The sequence below is a fragment of the Barbus barbus genome (genome assembly GCF_936440315.1).
Source record: "Barbus barbus genome assembly, chromosome: 24".
Taxonomy (NCBI): Eukaryota; Metazoa; Chordata; class Actinopteri; order Cypriniformes; family Cyprinidae; genus Barbus; species Barbus barbus.
In genome coordinates this window covers 28405508-28424515 of record NC_136752.1, presented here as the reverse complement: position 1 = coordinate 28424515, position 19008 = coordinate 28405508, and the positions used below count along the sequence as shown (strand labels likewise).

The window sequence follows — 19008 nt, the reverse complement described above, 5'->3', positions numbered from 1 at the left end:
GTTCTGTATACCTATATATCAGTCTATATATTAGTCTTTCATTCTATCCGTCCGTCCTTCATTCCATCCATTCATTTGTCTTTCATTCCTTCCATCCATCCATCCATTTTTTGTTCCATCCATCCATCCGTCTTTTGTTCCATCCATCCATCTGTCTTTCATTCCATCCATCCATCCATCCATCCATCTATCCATCCATTATTTTGTTCGTCTGTCCGTCCATCCTTCGTTCCATCCATCCATCCATCTGTCTTTCATTCCATCCATCCATCTATCCATCCATTATTTTGTTCCTCCGTCTGTCCGTCCGTCCGTCCTTCGTTCCATCCACCCATCCAATCATCCATCTGTCAGTCTGTCTTTCGTTCCATCCATCATCCATCCTCCCATCTATCCATGTTCTGTTACATCCAGCCATCCATCCGTCTTTCATTCCATCCATCCATTATTTTGTTCCTCCATCCATCCATCCATCTGTCCTTCGTTCCATCCATCATCCATCCATCCACCCATCCAATCATCCATCCATGCATCCATCCATCCATCTGTCAGTCTGTCTTTCGTTCCATCCATCCATCCATCCATCCACCCATTTATCCATGCTCTGTTACATCCAGCCATCCATCCGTCTTTCATTCCATCCATCCATTTTGTTCCTCCATCCATCCATCCATCTGTCCTTCGTTCCATCCATCCATCCATTTTTTTGTTCCACCGTCCATCCATCCGTCTTTCATTCCATCATCCATCCATCCATCCATTTATCCATTTTTTTGTTCCATCCATCCATCATCCATCCATGTGTCTGTTTTTCGTTCCATCCTTCCACCCATCCATCCATGTTCTGTTACATCCATCCACCCATCCAATCATCCATCCATGCATCCATCCATCCATCTGTCAGTCTGTCTTTCGTTCCATCCATCCATCCATCCATCCATCCATCCATCCATCCATCCATCCACCCATTTATCCATGCTCTGTTACATCCAGCCATCCATCCGTCTTTCATTCCATCCATCCATTTTGTTCCTCCATCCATCCATCCATCTGTCCTTCGTTCCATCCATCCATCCATTTTTTTGTTCCACCGTCCATCCATCCGTCTTTCATTCCATCATCCATCCATCCATCCATCCATCCATCCATCCATCCATCCATCCATCCATTTATCCATTTTTTTGTTCCATCCATCCATCATCCATCCATGTGTCTGTTTTTCGTTCCATCCTTCCACCCATCTATCCATGTTCTGTTACATCCATCCATCCGTCTTTCATGCCATCCATCCATCCATTATTTTGTTCCTCCATCCATCCATCCATCCATCCATTTTTTTGGTCCATCCATCCATTCTTTTGTTCCACCATCCATCCGTCTGTCCGTCCGTCCATCTTCTGTTACTTCCATCCATCCATCCATCCGTCTTCTGTTACTTCCATCCAACCATCCATCTGTCTTCTGTTACTTCCATCCATCCATCCATCCATTTTTTTGGTCCATCCATCCATTCTTTTGTTCCACCATCCATCCGTCTGTCCGTCCGTCCATCTTCTGTTACTTCCATCCATCCATCCGTCTTCTGTTACTTCCATCCATCCATCCATCCGTCTTCTGTTACTTCCATCCATCCATCCGTCTTCTGTTACTTACATCCATCCGTTTTCTGTTACTTCCATCCATCCGTCTTCTGTTACGTCCATCCATCCATCCGTCCATTCGTCCATCCATCCATCCGTCCGTCTTCTGTTCCATCCATCCTTTCACCCATCATAAAATGTATGATATTGAATAATTGATATTAACATTATTTAATGTAAAAGTAAAAATTTAAATGTAAAATATGAAATCATAGGCTATTCATCTTTTGTGAACATTAACTCTTGTGTTGGAAACATCAGTTTTAACTACTCAATTACGTAATTTTTTTTTAAATGTAAAACTACTCTAGAAATCACACTTCTAGTCTAATCACAAACTCCATATAATAAATTTGTACAAGAAGAACATCTTGCTTTTTCTCAAGTTATGTCTGGAACAAATCCAAATGATTTATCATAATGTGAAATCATTTGTAAGCAGCATTATGACTTGCTATCAGTATAATCTCATACACTGGTGAAACCTGAGTTAAAACCAAACGCAATGGTTGAAATTGATGCATATAGCAGATCCGCTAGATTTTGCTTCATATGTTTACATTTAAGGCTTCATCTCTGCTGCGTGCGCAGACGCTACATTACAGTTTTTCTCGATTGGTTTGGCTCATTTCTTGAAACCGAGATGACATTCTCAAAATAACATGGACAAATCTCCAAACCACCTTGCAATTGTTCACAACAGAATGTCATTTTTCATTGGTTTTATCAAATTGCAAATGCTTTAGTACATGTCTCAAGTGACTCTGTGCTTTTTTTCAAATGATTATGTACAAGTAGCTACAGTTAGCACAATGAGCCCACATTTAGCACATTTTCCAAATAAATAGATCTTGCTGATCTAAACTGATTAGTTGATTTTTCAGTGAAATGGTTACTCTCTCCAAAACATATCAGCATGGTTTCATTGTGTAAGTCATCATATGCACAATTGTCTGTTCAACTGTCAAAATTAGTCAAAGATATAATACCATGAAAGAATTTCTTGGAACATTTGATAAATTTATGACAGTACTTGACAATCAATCAGGTCAAATTAGAACTAACGAAGGAGCAGTTTCCCACATCTCAGATGACTAATCAAACAGTTTGTTTAGTTACCTGACAGGTGTTGTCTATGATTATGACTGCTGCCAAAAGTATATAGACAGAGCTTGGCCCGGGGCCAGTTTCATTTGCAGTGTGAACATGGAAGCACCTCGCCAAGTACAACAGCAACTTCCTGCTCGAGGAAGAAGAAGAGGAAGAGGAGGAGTGAGAATGCGTGGAGGAATAGGGGGAAGAGGCCGAGGAGCACGGAGGCACCATGATGTCCCAGATGAAATCCGGGCCACCCTTATTGACCACGTTATAAACCATCGCCTCACAATGGCAGAGGCAGGTCGCCGAGTGCAGCCTAATGTGCCTCGGTCTACAGTCTCCTCCATCATCCAAACCTTTCGCAGGGAAAACAGGTACAGAACTATTCTATTGAACTATTCAGTGTTGGTGTGTGTGTAGGCCTAGAGTACTGTAATATCTTCATGTGATGTTATATGATACTATAAAAATGACAAAGAAAAAAAAATGGAGAAAATACTGTGAATAGTATTCCAGTCACTGTGCAGTGCATCACACTTTTAGTACCATAAAACAGCAGTACAATTACATTGGTAACTCATTTTGTAACAAATTTACAGTGTTGACCTTTGACTTGTATGTCTAGGATTGGACGACAGCCTCAAGTGGGTGGCAGAAGAAAACTTCTAAATGAACAACAAGAACGAGAAATATGCAACATGGTCATTGCAAATAATGCCATCACACTGAGACAGATTCGTAATGCAATCCTTCTAGACAATGTAATGTTCCAAAATATAAACTCTATCAGCATCTCCACAATAGACCGGGTATTGAAGAAACATCAGATGACCATGAAACAGATTTACAGGGTACCATTTGAGAGAAACTCTGACAGAGTGAAAGAGCTGCGGTACCAGTATGTGCATGTAAGTCAACTACTGGTTGTCTATCATTGTAACACTATTACAGTAAGACATGGTTACCACTTTTTTTTGTTTTGCTTTATCCTTTTTACCTTCAGAATCCAGCTTTGTGTGACTAGAGCATTTTGCCTAGAAATTGTCTTCAGTTTTTCACTCCCTCTTTTTACAGTACTTTAGATCCTCCCTGCAGTATCTGTCTCTACTTGACTGATTAGATTTATTTTTATTCTATTGTAGAGAATAATGGCATTAGAAGGCAACGAAACCCCTCACATCCTAGTGTTCGTTGATGAAGCTGGCTTCAACCTGGCCAAAGGTCGAAGGCGTGGCCGTAACATCATTGGCCACCGAGCCACTGTGGATGTCCCAGGCCAGCGAGGAGCAAATATAACAATGTGTGCCGCTATATCAGAAAGAGGTGTGGCCACACACATTCCCAGTTTAGGGCCCTACAATACACAAAAGCTCCTAAATTTTTTGGACCACCTTTATACTGATCTGATCCCGGAAAATGAGAGAGGTGAAGAAGGACCTCAGCTACCACATTATGTCATTGTGTGGGATAATGTGAACTTCCACCGTGGCCCACGCATCAGAACCTGGTTCACCACCCATCCCCGGATGCTAATGGAGTTTCTCCCACCTTACTCTCCTTTCCTAAATCCAATTGAGGAGTTTTTTTCAGCTTGGAGGTGGAGGGTGTATGAGCATCAGGCTCAAGACCAGAGGGCCCTGCTGCATGCAATGGATGCTGCATGTGAGGACATCACAGGGGATCAATGTAGGGGATGGTTGAGACATTCACGCCGTTTCTTCCCTCGCTGCATCGCAAGAGAAAATATCCGTTGCGATGTGGATGAGAATTTATGGCCTAACAGAGAGCAGCGCGTCGATGGCCAGGAGGATGAGGATGGTGGCCAGGAAAGAGAGGGTGACAATGGCGACCACTGAAAATATTACTGTACTATAGTTCTGAAACTTTATTTACAGTATGGAAGGCTAGAGTTTTTTTTTGTTTTTTGTTTGTGTTTATAACTGTTCACATTTACAGAATCCTGTATATGTTTTCTTTTCACAGTATGTTCTCTAATGTTAACATTTCTTTGTACGAATAAAAATGTTTACAGTTTCCTTGAGTATGAGTGGTTTATTGGAGGCTGATTTTACTGTAAAATCTTTTAGTTTTATTCATAGTGGTATTCTGTTGCTAGACCTGTGCCTCAGTGACAAAACGTCTAAGCATTTTGACTTGCAGTGCTTAAACAATGCCAAAGGTATAATGCATTTTGGGGGCATTGACTATTTATATGAGAATGATATTTAGTTTTGACACATGGATAAACTGTTTTGGGAGAGAGATGAGCTTTTGCAGGGGATCCATGGTGTTGTGCTAAACCATCCAGGTTATTTTGACAAAAGCACTAAATGAATGCACATGTGCCAAGGCAATTGAGAAGGATCTGTGCTATTTTGACTGTACTGACCTTTTATATGGGAAAGGAATCTGCTTTTGAAGCATGGAAGAAGAGTTTGGGGAAAGATATTTGATTTTGCTAGTGAGCTATAATGTTGAGCAGAACTGTAAGACTGTTTGGCCAAATGACCTTATGGTTTTGAGAATGTCATCTCGGTTTCAAGAAATGAGCCAAACCAATCGAGAAAAACTGTAAATCAATGCAGCTCCGGGTATTATAATGAGAGCGCTCTGATTGGTCGACGGACCGCTGACGTCGCTTGCGGTGAAGCGCTGTAGTGTTTGTTGATGGACTGTTTGAACGCGCTCCGTTGTTCTCAACAAATGCGCGACATAACTCGCTCCTTTCGAAAGGATTACAGAGTTTTATTGTGATCGAGGAATATTATTCTGTCTCCGGATACGGAACTGCACTTTTATAGCAGACTTTGAGTTTGTTTCTGGAGTTTGTTTGGATGTTTGTGGAGCAAAAGCTGGTCGAGTCCAGGAGAAGTAAATAACGCGGTTTGTAGAGACTGTCAGGTTAGACTGAAATAATAATGCGACTGATGAAGACATCTGAACATAATATATGATTAACTTTACATCTGAACCTGACTCACCAAAAGACTCGTTTAAATCAGTTTTGTGTCTTGGGATCATGTAATGGCAACCTGGGATCTGTCCTAAACTCTGTAAGTTTGTCTTTTGTTTATGATTTTCTGTCTGTCTGTCTGTCTGTCCGTCTATCTGCCTGTCTGTCTGTCTGTCCGTCTATCTATCTGTCTGTCTATCTTTCTGTCTGTCTGTCCTTCTATCTGTCTGTCTGTCCTTCTGTCTGTCTATCTGTCTGTCTGTCTGTCTGTCTGTCCGTCTATCTATCTGTCTGTCTGTCTGTCCTTCTGTCCGTCTATCTGCCTGTCTGTCTGTCTGTCCGTCTATCTATCTGTCTGTCTATCTTTCTGTCTGTCTGTCCTTCTATCTGTCTGTCTGTCTGTCTGTCCTTCTGTCCGTCTATCTGCCTGTCTGTCTGTCTGTCCGTCTATCTATCTGTCTGTCTATCTTTCTGTCTGTCTGTCCTTCTATCTGTCTGTCTGTCTGTCTGTCTATCTATCTGTCTGTCTGTCTATCTATCTATCTATCTATCTATCTATCTATCTATCTGTCTGTCTGTCTGTCTGTCTGTCTGTCTGTCTGTCTGTCTGTCTGGCTGTCTGTCCTTCTGTCTGTCTGTCTGTCCATCTGTCCGTCCATCTGTCTTTCCATCTGTCTGTCCATCCGTCTTTCCTTCCGTCCGTCCATCCGTCTTTCCATCTATCCGTCCATCCGTCTTTCCATCTGTCCGTCCATCCGTCCGTCCATCTATCCGTCCATTTATGCATCTATCCATCTATCCATCTATCTGTCTGTCCGTCCGTCCATCTGTCCGTCCATCTGTCCGTCCATCTGTCCGTCCATCTGTCTGTCCATCTATCCGTCTATCTATCTGTCTATCTGTCTATCTATCTATCTGTCCGTCTGTCTGTCCGTCGTTCTATCTATCTATCTATCTATCTATCTATCTATCTATCTATCTATCTATCTATCTATCTATCTATCTATCTATCTATCTATCTGCATTACTGTATTTTTTCTTTTAATTTCTATTGGGATGTTCCATGAATCACAGTCATTTAGTTTTAGTTAAAGAATGAATTTATTTATTTTATTTTATTTAAATGTATTATTTTTTTTTGCATTAGATTACAAAATATTAACAAAAAAATATTTTGAGGAATAATAGCACAAGCACACTTTAAGCAAAATATTTGACAATTTTATATGGTTTGAAATGATAAAATAACACATCTAGGGTTGAAAAAGAAGCTAAACCGTACTGTGAAACATGAGTGTGAAAATGTTGATAGTTAAAATGATGAATTGCACCTGTGGTTCCTCTGCTAGGTGAACTTGAGGAGAACCGACTTCATACATCCACTAAAACACCAGGCAGTGACTTCAAACATGCTGAAGTCAATTAAAACACGCAGAGACAGACACTTCATTTGATATGTTATTATCTAATGCACAGTCATGCATAAGTGACTGAAGTGTCCAAATACTTAGAGGACACTGTATTTATTTAGAGAACGTTTTGAGAAATAATCAGCGCTTTTCAAAGACCAATGCATTAATTTATTCATCTCCCCAACAGAATGTGTATTTATTTCTTGAAGGCTATTTCTAATTGTTTACAGTTCTTGTCATGATCTTCCTCCAGTGCACAGCGTTCAGAACGGATGCACGAGACGTCCAACATTACACTGAGCATTCATAGCGCTGCACATGTTTTCCCTCCCTTGGGTTTCTCCTTTCAGAAAGCTCTCTCTATCTGCCTGCTTTTTAAATGGATGCGGTTCAACTGCGAACACAACCGGATTTGTTGGTGCAAGAAGGTATTTTGGACGCTGTGTTTACAGGACAGTCAGAGGGGAAACCTGCTCACCTCTGTATCAAATGAGATCTTTCATGATCCCGGGCACTTATTTTGGATGCTCGTCTGGGGTTGGAGACTATCTTCGTTTTCCATGTGACCCGTGCAGGTCTCCACCTGTCACGTAAGAACATGGGTGATTTACTCGACAGAAAGAGCTGACCATGGTGTCAGTCTGTGTGTTTCTGGGCAAACTTCCAGTATTACAAGCATGCATTTACCTGAGTAATACGGTTGGATCTTATTTTACTGTGATATGCATGGCATGCTCTTTAAAACATGCAATGAAACATTTAATATCGCAGAGGCGGCCCATGTCATTCCTCTGCAATAATTTCCTGGCCATAGGGGCTGAAATTCAAGCATACCATGAAACGTCGACTCCTCTGCTGTCTGTCCAATGTGTTTGAACCTGTTCTTTTCAATCAGACAGCGCCTTTGAAATTTGCTTTGTTCACAAAGCCATTCTTCCTGAAATTATGCTGTAGGCTTAGTAATCGAGAACCGGTCCTCAGTCTGAAGTGTTTTTTTTTTTTTTTAAATACTGCAACCAAATGATTTCCCTGAGGTTCAGGTACGATAGCAGTTCTTGAACTTGTCCTGAAACTAAGAATCCCATTTATTTTCTCCATAGAGAAAATTATTTGTAGCAGTAGCATACAAACATTTAATAAATGCTCCTGGAGGAGCCACATCTAATGTGGGAAATGTTTTTTGCCCTTTAAAAAAAAGTTTAAAATAACAATACTATAATTATTTAGTGTAATTTCTGATTTCCTATTACTTTTTTTGCTTTAAATCAAATTTTGTCAAGTTGTGGTTCTTCTTTGAGTTCATGGTTTAAAAAAAAAAAATCAATGGAGAAAATAAATGAGAAAAATGCTTTCCGAATCAAGGCTGTTAAAAAAGATTTGTGAACAAATGACTCTTATCATCAAGTCAGTTCTTTTTAATGAATCAGTCTTCAACTCATGAGTCATTGGTTTGAATTAATTTAGAATTTTAATTAAAACGAAATGTTGATGAGTTAATGACGGAATCTTTTTTTAAATTGGAATCAAAACCTGAATTGTCACATTTCTTCTATTTTCATCAACTAAATCTAAAACCAGAAATTCTGTTACTTGAATAAAATAAACTTGTTCATTGAAAATATTATTTTATTTCAGCTAATTGTCAATTTTTTTTTCTTTTTCATTTACTTAAACTTGATATTAAAATAAGTAACCGTAATAAAATCACTAAAAAATTAATAAAAATGGGAAAAGCACAGCAAAATTACTAAAACTGTCACTAAAATTTAAATGTTGTTAAAATCTATAAATCTAATAAAATCGTTTACACACTGTGTGTGTGTTTCGCACTCTGTCGGCTCCAAAACAGTGGACCAATCAGAAGACCACGGAGGCGGGGCAATCATTGCATGCTTTTGTTTACAGTAGCAAGTTGGCATGGCAACTGAAGGCATTCTGCGTCTCATGTTTTTAGATGCAAAAATGCATTCTGTGTGAATGGCCCCTAATAATGTCTAATATTAACAAAATAACACAGGTTTCCACTAGGGCTGCCCCCTGATAGTCGACTAACCGTTGGACATCCAAACACTCGCCTATCATTCATTGACCTCAAATATGGCTTATCATCGGAACTGTGATCGGAAATAGCTTGAGTTGGTCTCTGTGCATGAGTGACCATGACTGTGTGTTTATTTGCAGATTAAGGTCCTGATCAGCTGATCCAGGAAGGATCATGGCCCTGAGCGAGGGCATCACCACCAGCAGTGGCGGATCCTCAACTTCCGCAAACGCCATGCAAGAGCCGGAGGACGAGCAGAGAGCGTCTGCGTTCACGCAGCCCAACGAACAGACCCAGCCGATGCGCTCTGGTCAGAATGGCAGACTCAAACCCAACGGAACTGTGTGTCCATCTTCACCAGGCTCCTCTTCCTTGTCCTCTTCCTCGTCACATGTCACAGACTCTCAGAGGCTGGCTGTGCTTCTGCCCAACGCTCTGCCGCCAGCCTGCTGCGTTTACTGCTCTCCCCGGCAGCCCGTCTGCTGCAACGGGAACCAGCAGGATTGTGCTCTCTTCCAGAGCGCCATGTCGACCGCAGCGCTTCACATGGGCTCGTGCTGCGTTCAAGGCGTGCACCGTTCCTGCATGCAGCATCACTGGCCTGAGCATCTCCAGAACCAGCCCAACATGGCCACACTGAGGTGAGAGTCTGTTCTCCACTGCGTGTTGTTGCATAAAAACTAGATTACAGTCAAACCAAAATTTATTCAGACACCTTCAACATTTCTCACGTCATCACAGTTTATTTGCTATAGTTTAGAAAATGTTAATAAAGTATAATAAGAACTCCGTGTTAAAATGTGTCAGAACAAATTCGGAATTCTGTGTCAGATAACTTTGATAGAAAGGGATGTAATGAATTCAGCTGAATAGCTGTCAGCTGTTAAATTTGAGTACACAATTAGATAATACCACTTTAGGTCCACCAATTACCAAGCAATGCTTCATTTTGTTCAGTCTGTGGAGTAAAAAGGTTGCATTAGCAATTAAAGAAAAAACATGATCAGGTCAAAGTGTCTGAATAATTTTTGCTCCCAAATTTTTATCAGTTTTACTGGTAGTCCACTGTATGAAGAATTTTTGGGTATAATGTGTCACGGTTCACTTTATTTTTCCTCACTTACATAAATGAATTATAGTGTCCTGCATCCACTAGTAAAAAAAATTATATCTGGTGTCTGAATTATTTTTGGTTCTAAGTATTGTTTGTTGGTGTTCATACTCTCAGACAATTATTTGTTTCTACGGCAACACTCATAACGTCACAATGTATCCACGGACAAAATATGTCATTGCTACAGTTCAAGCATAATTCATCTCTATATTCCTTTGCAAAATAGTGAAGAACGAAGAAAGCACTCCAGGCAACATTTGATATAAAAAAACGATGTAAACATTTACTCAAATATATTTTTTTTTTGTTATTACGTGAATACTACTGTGCAAAATTTGGGGTTGGCAAGATTTGGTTTACAAGTCTCATATGCTCATCAAGGCTGTATTTATTTGATCAAAACTATGGTAAAATTTGAGAAATATTATTACGATTTAAAATAGCTGTTTTCTATGTGAATATATATTAAACTGTAATTTATTTCTGTGATCAAAGCTGTATTTTCAGCATCATTACTGCAGTCTTCAGTGTCACATGATCTTCAGAAATCATTTTAATATACTGATTTACTGCTCAACAAACATTTCTGATGATCAATGCTGTAATCCGTTGTACTGCTGAATGTGTGTGGAAACCTTTTTTTCCAGGATTCTTTGAATAGAAAGTTCAAAAGAACAGCATTTATTTGCAATCGAAATCTTTTGTAGCATTATAAATGTCATTACTGTCACTTTTGATCTATTTAATGCAGCCTTGCTAAATGTTTACAATTATTATTTTCTAATTTAAAAATTGCAATTAGAAATCAAAGTTTATTTGCAAAAACGGATAACTCTTATGTCTCTGTTATCATGTTTTTATTGTATTTTATTGTTAGTTACTGTATTTTTTTATAAATAACCCAACGGCAGTTTGATTGAGATTAATTGAATGCACAATGAAAAAACATGATTTTTAAAAACAAAGTTATCTGTTTTTGCAAATGAACTTCAAATATTACCTTGCCAACTAAAAAATAAATACTAAAATACCTAAAACTGAAATGAAAATAAATCAAAGCTAAATAGAACAATTATATTAAACAATTTAATTTGACAGGTTTTAGGTCTTGTATGTTATTATTGTTAACTAAAACAATAAAAAATTGTTTTCATAAATAGAAATATTTTAAGAAACTTGTTGATGTGTCAGACAGCTGTATTGATCTGGACTTCTACTGATGAGGCAGGTTACTTTAGATAAAGTCAGAGATGAAGAGGAACCATATGAGTTCTTCTGCTCTGCAAATCAGCATCTTTTATATAATAAAATGTATATATATTGAGATCTTATGAAGTGAAACGATCCGTCTGTGAAAGAAACTGAACATCATTTACATCACCTGTAATCCAGAGCCTCAGGCAAACGGAGCAGTGTCTGGTTCACAAATGAATCGTTCTTTTGAACCGATTCTTTTTGGTGAACTATATGAACAAGTTCACCAAATCACTAAACTGACTGAAACCGTTTGTGGCGAATGAAGGACAAAATAAAAGGTTATGCCTTACAGTGTTTATGTAAAAACAAATTAGCTGAGGACGGCTAGTTTATTCACTTTATATGCATTAGACAAGTAAAACATACATCTTTCACATCATTATTGGGTGCTTTAATAATATAATTACGAATAGTGACATCATTGCATGATTATGTAAATGAACTAGTAAACCGAACCAGTTTGTTGAAACGAACTGTCCGAAAGAACCAGTTAATAATGTTGTAAATAATGTTCAGTTTCTTGCACAGGTGGATCGTTTCGCTTCACAAGACCTCAATATATCGTCAGGAGCCATTCATTTTGTTTTGCGTGATATGCTTTCATTTATTCTCAAAAACTGGTAGCCATTGACATGCATGTTATGAATCTCCAAAGACCACAGTTTCAGCTAAAACTCTTCTTTACTGTTCTACTCAGGAAAAAAGTTGCCTATATTTTGGATAAAATTTGGAGTAAATTAACAGCACATTTGAATTTTTGGGATGTTGTTTTGCATGTAATGCGAGGTCAGAATAGCATGAATAAGAGGTTTGCATGTTGACGCATCCCGAGTCTCTTCCTGTATACCCTGGATGCCCAGTGACGATCAAAGCCCACCTGATCCCATAAACCACGATCAAAGACGCCGAGCAAGCAGGACCCAGTCATAACCTCAAATTAGGCCGATGTCTAGCTCGCTTATTCTCGTTTACTAAACAGATTGAAGCCTGTAGAAGGGTGAGGGAACAGCTGGAATGTATTAAGTCGATCTGGGACCGTCTTGTTTTTGATGCGAGCGCTACAGGTGCACTTATTATGATCCCCATCAAAGAGACGGTCCTTGCAGCGATTGCACTTGAAGGTTTTTAGTCGGCTTCTAATAAATTGTGGCTTTATTCAAAAATGTTTTATCAGGGACCATCACAGCAGGGTCCTCATATCAGTATCATGTATGTGACATTTACAGAATCATTAGTGGAAAAGAAAGCATTTGTTTTTTGTCGACTTGTCATATCACACCTCTGTATGTTTGCAGTATGTCTGGACTGTCTTCTGCACTGGAAGCTCCTCTTTAAAACACTGTTTTCAGAAGTCAGAAAGAGGTTTATTACAAGTATGTTTACACACAAGGAATTTGACTTGACTTGATATTTGTTAAAATGTTTAAATGAAATAATTAATAATATAAATGTTATTGTTAATTGTAAATGCAAATATTAAATAATACTAGTGTATGTTTTCACTGTAAAATAAACAAGAGAAATTTAATAACTTATTATTTGTAGTTTATAACTACTAAATATGAATACAAATATTAAACAGCATAAGAAAATACTGTTGTAATTTTTCACTGTAAAAGGAAAATTTTTAAGTAAAATATAATAATTAGAAATATACATTTTTACTGCTATTAAATGTAAGTATTGAACAACATAAGAAATAATACTATTGCAATTTTTTTACTGAAAATAAACATTTTTGAGAAAATATTAGAACAACAATTTATTGTTAGTAGTGTATTTTTATTACTACTAAATATAAATATTAAACGACATAAGAAATATTACTTAATATTTTGCTGCAAAATAAATATTTGAAAGAAAAATATAGTATATTATTACTATTTATTATAATGATTGATATTATATTACTTCTACTACTAAATACAAATATAAACAACATAAGACATTTTACTATTGTAATATTTCATATAATATTTTATTTTACAGTACAAAATGTAAAATTGCAATACTAATATTTATGGCTGTCTTAAGTTTCAAACGTTAAAACATCAAGCCTCTATTTTGGCAGAAAACCACAGGGAGCCCTTAAAACGTCTCTTATTGACAACAGATTTCTGCGCTCTCCTCATTACAAGTTTGGGAAGATGGTTGGTGCGCATTGCATTTTCAAATACATGTATGATCCAAACTCTGAGCAGAAGAGTTTGTGTAGAGCTGAAGCATGAGCTGCTCGCGTGTAAATAAACACAGTGCAGCGCTTCACTCGGTGACACACAGAGCATCTTTTTCTCTAATTAAATCGCAGCCTTTGCCAGTTGATAATTGTTCTAAACCATACGATGATTTCAGTTTTATGTTGATTAAACATGCAGCTCTTAGCTCCAGTGATGTCTATCTGTCTTGGCATCTCTCAGAGTCTCGGCTCTTACCTGTCTCTGCTCATTTCATGACTTCTCCTTTCATTTCCTCTCTTCCTGGTTCTGTTTTCCAGTCTCATTCACACTCAAAACCTTCTTTCTACCTCCACCTCTCGAATCGCACACCCTCCTCTGAAGGTAGAGCTTGTTGTTTTTTCAGCATTGTGTTGCTGAGACTCATGGGAAATACTGTCTGGGGTCATGAACTTCTAGTTTAAAACAGATCCTCAGTTTAGTGAGAGAATCAATCCCAAGCTTTGAATTCTCGGTCAAGCTTTGGTAAAAGAGATATTTCACAGGATTGTAAAAGGCTGCATCTGGATGTTGTACACAAACAAAGAGCTGTGCCTGCGGTGTGCTGCTCGCTAAATGAGTTTGGCCCATGTCTAGACATGCTTGATATCAAAGCCGAGCTCTGTTGCTGTTCACACACTCTTGAGTTGAATGAAATGATTCTTGAGACTTCAGTGGTAATGTGCCAGGGATTTCTGCTGGTAATTTGACTCGTGCATGGTTTCGTTCATGTGATCCTCTTTTAGTCGAGACAGATGAATGAATGGGGTTTTAACTGTAATGTAGTAGTATTTATTACTGAGCAAAATGTTTTCACTTGCTCTTTGTATTATCCATTTCTGGCTAAGTTGGTTTGGTAATCTAAGACACTACAGGCAGAAATGTTGTTTTTTCTTGAGAATTATGGGCTATTTGGCATTTCTCAAAGTGTTTCAGACTAGTGGAATGAACTTCCAAAATACATTATTTTATTGCACTTTATCTATTTGCACCTCTAGATTTTAATGTATTTTTAAAAGCTGTTTTCTCATTAAAAAAAAAAATATTTTTTTTTTTTACAGTTTTATCCCTTCTTTTCTCTGAAGGTTTTGTTCATATAATTTGCAGATGTTTTTAAATATTATATGTAAAGAGAAATGCAAAATTAAATTTTTAAATATATAAAATTTTTTACCCTGTTAATTTGGGGGAGTCTTTAAGTCATATGAACTTTTATAATGAATCTTATTTTTTAGAAAGATTATTTTTAGTGAATCGAAACATACAGTGACTTGTGTAATCCAAACAAATCTGTTTTGTTAACTTTTTATTAAATATTCTTCTTGAAACAACACTAACAAACAAAAAAGTGTGCGCAAATTCAGACCCCCCCCCCCCCAACCCACAGTAAGATAATTTTCACATGGATTCCAGAAAAGATGATGTCATCAAACGCTGAATGACAGAAACTTATAGTTTCCACACTAGATCCATGCACACGAGAAGTTGAGAGTTCCATCGAGACAATGTCCAACAAACACAGTCCAGGTTCGTCCGTCCATTGTGTGAGGAGGACTCCAACGGTTGACTAGCAGTTTTTTGCTGCTATGAGAGCAGCTAACAGTAAACATCTTTGTTGGATGGACAAGGTGAAGTCCCAAAAGTCATTCATGAAAAAATGTTGTGGAGTCAAACACTATTGTTTTTATGTGTTATTCTACCGTCTGTATCACAACCTTTGTCTAAAATAGTCATATTTAAAGTCTTCCGCACCAATATTAGGACACCCTTGGTTTTAGTATCTGAAGATGAGTGAGATACCACTTCATAAAACTTATTAATTACACCTGTGTATATCCTCCTCTTTCAAATGGGATTCTTGAACTAACACTATATCAATCTTTCTTCTTTGCAAAAAATCCAGAAAACCTGTATGTTTGTGAGGGCCATTTAGGCCATTATTATTACAACTCAGAATATTAAGGTCAGTCATATAGGTATCGAACATAATTACTGCATAATAAGACAAAATACAAGTTTGAAAATAAAACCAGTTGAGTCTACCATTAAACCACCCCCCACCCTTCCCATCACTATTCAAAAAATATATAAATACATTCCCATGAACTATGGCAGATCAAACCAAGAACAAACCTTGATCTGCCAGCACCCCTTAATATGGTCTGTGGCGTCAACAAAAACCTGCACATTACTGTAGCACCAACATTGGCCCATAGTCACATACTGACTAGGTAGAATGTCTATTTAAAAATAAAAAATAAATTAATAACAAATTAATAAACAAATATATAAATAAATAAAAAGAGGGAGAGAGAAGGAATACAACTAGAAACATAAAATAACATCATAATCAGTAAAACAAATACTGTGCACAATGAAAGCTTCTAGTAACTATGAATTAAGAAGTGAGCATTAAAGTGAACAGTGAAAGACACAGTCACCTAACCATTTAGAGCATCTCTTCTCCGATTAGACCGCAAATGTCCAGCTGAAGCTCACTGAGAGTTGGTGGATGAAAGGAATCTGAGAAAAACTCTTGCTTCTTCTGGGGAGTGTAGCATTTTAGGTTCACCTTGATTGAGAATGACCTTCAGCGTTACAGGATAAAGGAGAAAATTCTGGATGCCTCTCATTTCCTTCCTAATTGGCGCAAATGCACTTTTTCTTTTTGCGGTGACCGGAGAAAAATCTGGAAAGAAAGACAGCGTTGCTCTGTCTGAAGTTTTCACTAGGGCATGAAGTCTGGCGGCCTGCAGAATGAGCTCCCTGTCCGTGTACCGCAGCAGCTTAAAGATGAAAACCTGTGGTTTAGCACGATCTGAGGAGAGCCTTGTGTACATGCGATGCGCTCGATCCACTTCAAACTCTTTGCCCGCCAGAGACAGGAGCCACATCGGTAGAGATCTTTTCAAAAAGCCCAGAGGATCGTCCTTTTCAGAACCTTCAGGCAATCCGACCAGACACAGATCGCTGCGCCTATTGTGATCCTGTAAGTCCACAACCTGTTGCTCGAGCACGGCTACTCGCCTATCGTGATCGGCAACAACTTTCTTTTGTTCTCTCATCTCCCCTGTAAGAAAATCCAGTTTAGAGCATAGCGACTGAACAACTGACATGTGAGAAGCGAACTCATACGGAGCTCTAGTCAAGTGCGACTAGATTCATGAGCACATCACGTGACAGACACTTTTATCCAAAATGACTTGCATTGCATTTAGAGTGTACATTTATTTTTTAATTGGTTCATAGAGTACATTCCCAAGGAATCTAACCCATGATCTTGGCCATTTCTTTTTTCCAATTTTCTTCCTCAAAACCCATTAATAGGATTCAAAACTGGCATCACAATTAATACATTTGTTATGATTCATATTTATATATTCATATTTGAATGTACAATAAGTACTGATCTCCGGCAATGAGAATTGTGAGTGCAGTTGTGTATCAGAACGTTTGAGGAATAGTAAGAGGGATTCTTGCCTTAACAAGCTTCACAAAATATCCTTTTGCATTAGCACTTTGCACTTGATTTTGGTGCTTAATTTGGTCATTTATGCCATAGCACGTATGTTTTGGCCACTTTAAGTTAAATATAAGTGCTGAGAGATCAGGTGAAAGGCCTCCGACCTCTCACTGGAATCACAATGCATCACATTAATCAAAGCGTGTTGAGTTCTGCATTCTATAGTTTGTAGTTTAAGCTGTCGAATACTTGCAGTAGGAGGCCAATATATAATGAAGATGTTTCTTGGACAGCTTGTAACTGTTGGCCACAGTGTTGAAATCCAGCCTCCCTGTCTGGAGTCCATATATCCACGTATGTCAAAGGAAAGAATGCGGAGATATGAGGAGTCGACCTCTAGACCTCGCAGCATTCGCAGATTCAGCATTCTCCGTTTCTGAGCAGATGCACGTGTACACGTCATTCGCAAGTTCAAGTTCAAGTTTATTTGTATAGCGATTTTTACGATACAAATCGTTGCAAAGCAGCTCTACAGGAAATTAAGTTTCCACAATATATTTATATATTGCAGAACCTTAATATATTTAACTTATGGCAAAATTTGGTAATTCTGTATGTTGTCTGAGCATTGGCATCCTCTGAGGTCCTCTGAGGGGTTGGCATTATCTTTTCTCAGGTGTTCGGTCATCTCAGATCATTTAAGGGTTGGATCCAGACTGAAGCTTCTGTAATTCCTAGTTACCACGGGATGTTAATCCTGTGACAGAAACAGAGAAGCAAATAGAGACATAATTAGCGTAGCTGCTGTTCCATTTTAGCAAAAATGATTTGTTCAACCCAAGCTAAAGAATAATAATAATGTACATTTGATCAGATATAACTGCAGTACAAGATTATAAGATGCATTATGTGAATGCTTGGCTAAAGAGCTTGGCTTCCCGAATGTTATCAGGAAGGCTATTCCAGAGTTTGGGAGCCAAATGTGAAAAAGCTCTACCTCCTTTAGTGGACTTTGCTATCCTAGGTACTACCAAAAGTCCAGAGTTTTGCGACCTTAGGGAGCGGGTTGGATTATAGCGTGGTAGAAGACAAGTTAGGTACGCAGGAGCTAAACCATTTAGGGCCTTATAGGCAAGTAATAATATTTTGTAAATGATACGGAACTGAATAGGTAGCCAGTGCAGAGACTGCAAGATTGGGGTAATATGATCATATTTTCTTGACCTGGTAATAACTCTAGCCGCTGCATTTTGGACTATCTGTAGCTTGTTTATTGAAGATGCAGGACAACCAGCTAGCAGTGCATTACAATAGTCCAGTCTAGAGGTCATGAATGCATGAACTAGCTTTTCTGCATCAGAGACAGGTAGCGTGTTTCGAAGCTTGGCAATGTTTCTAAGATGGAAGAATGCTGTTTTTGTAACATGGGAAACATGATTTTTGACTTTAGAGGACGTAACAGTACATCCATCTAGTTGCAAATTGTAATCCAAGAGATTCTGTGTACTGTTTTTTTTTTTTTGGTCCAATAAGTAATTTCTGTCTTATCTGAATTTATATATATATATATATATATATATATGTGTATGATCTTCAGAAATCATTCTAATATGCTGATTTGTAATCATTTCTGATTATTATCAATGTTGAAAAGTGTGCTGCTTCGTATTTTTGTGGAAACTGATGCATTTTATTTTACTTTGATTAATACTTTGATTAATTGAAAGTTCAAAAGAGCAGCATTTAATTGAAACTGAAATCTTTTGTAGCATTATAAATGTCTTTACTGTCACTTTTGATCAATTGCATTTAATCTT

General features: G+C 38.0%; 1 protein-coding gene across 2 annotated transcripts in view; it reads left to right on the top strand.

Annotated features, from left to right (window-relative positions):
* The window catches only part of LOC306844086 (protein dispatched homolog 1-like), a 67704-nt gene that overhangs the window by 37632 nt on the left and 11064 nt on the right, over positions 1-19008 (top strand). Inside the window, exons 1-2 of one of the 2 annotated variants that reach the window (XM_079375978.1) lie at positions 5363-5791; positions 9285-9785. In XM_079375978.1, the coding sequence (XP_079232104.1) occupies positions 9319-9785 (467 nt within the window). In that variant the 5' untranslated portion in view covers positions 5363-5791; positions 9285-9318. Of the gene's footprint in view, positions 1-5362; positions 5792-9284; positions 9786-19008 lie in introns of those variants that run through there. The other variant, XM_079375977.1, reaches the window with a different exon arrangement.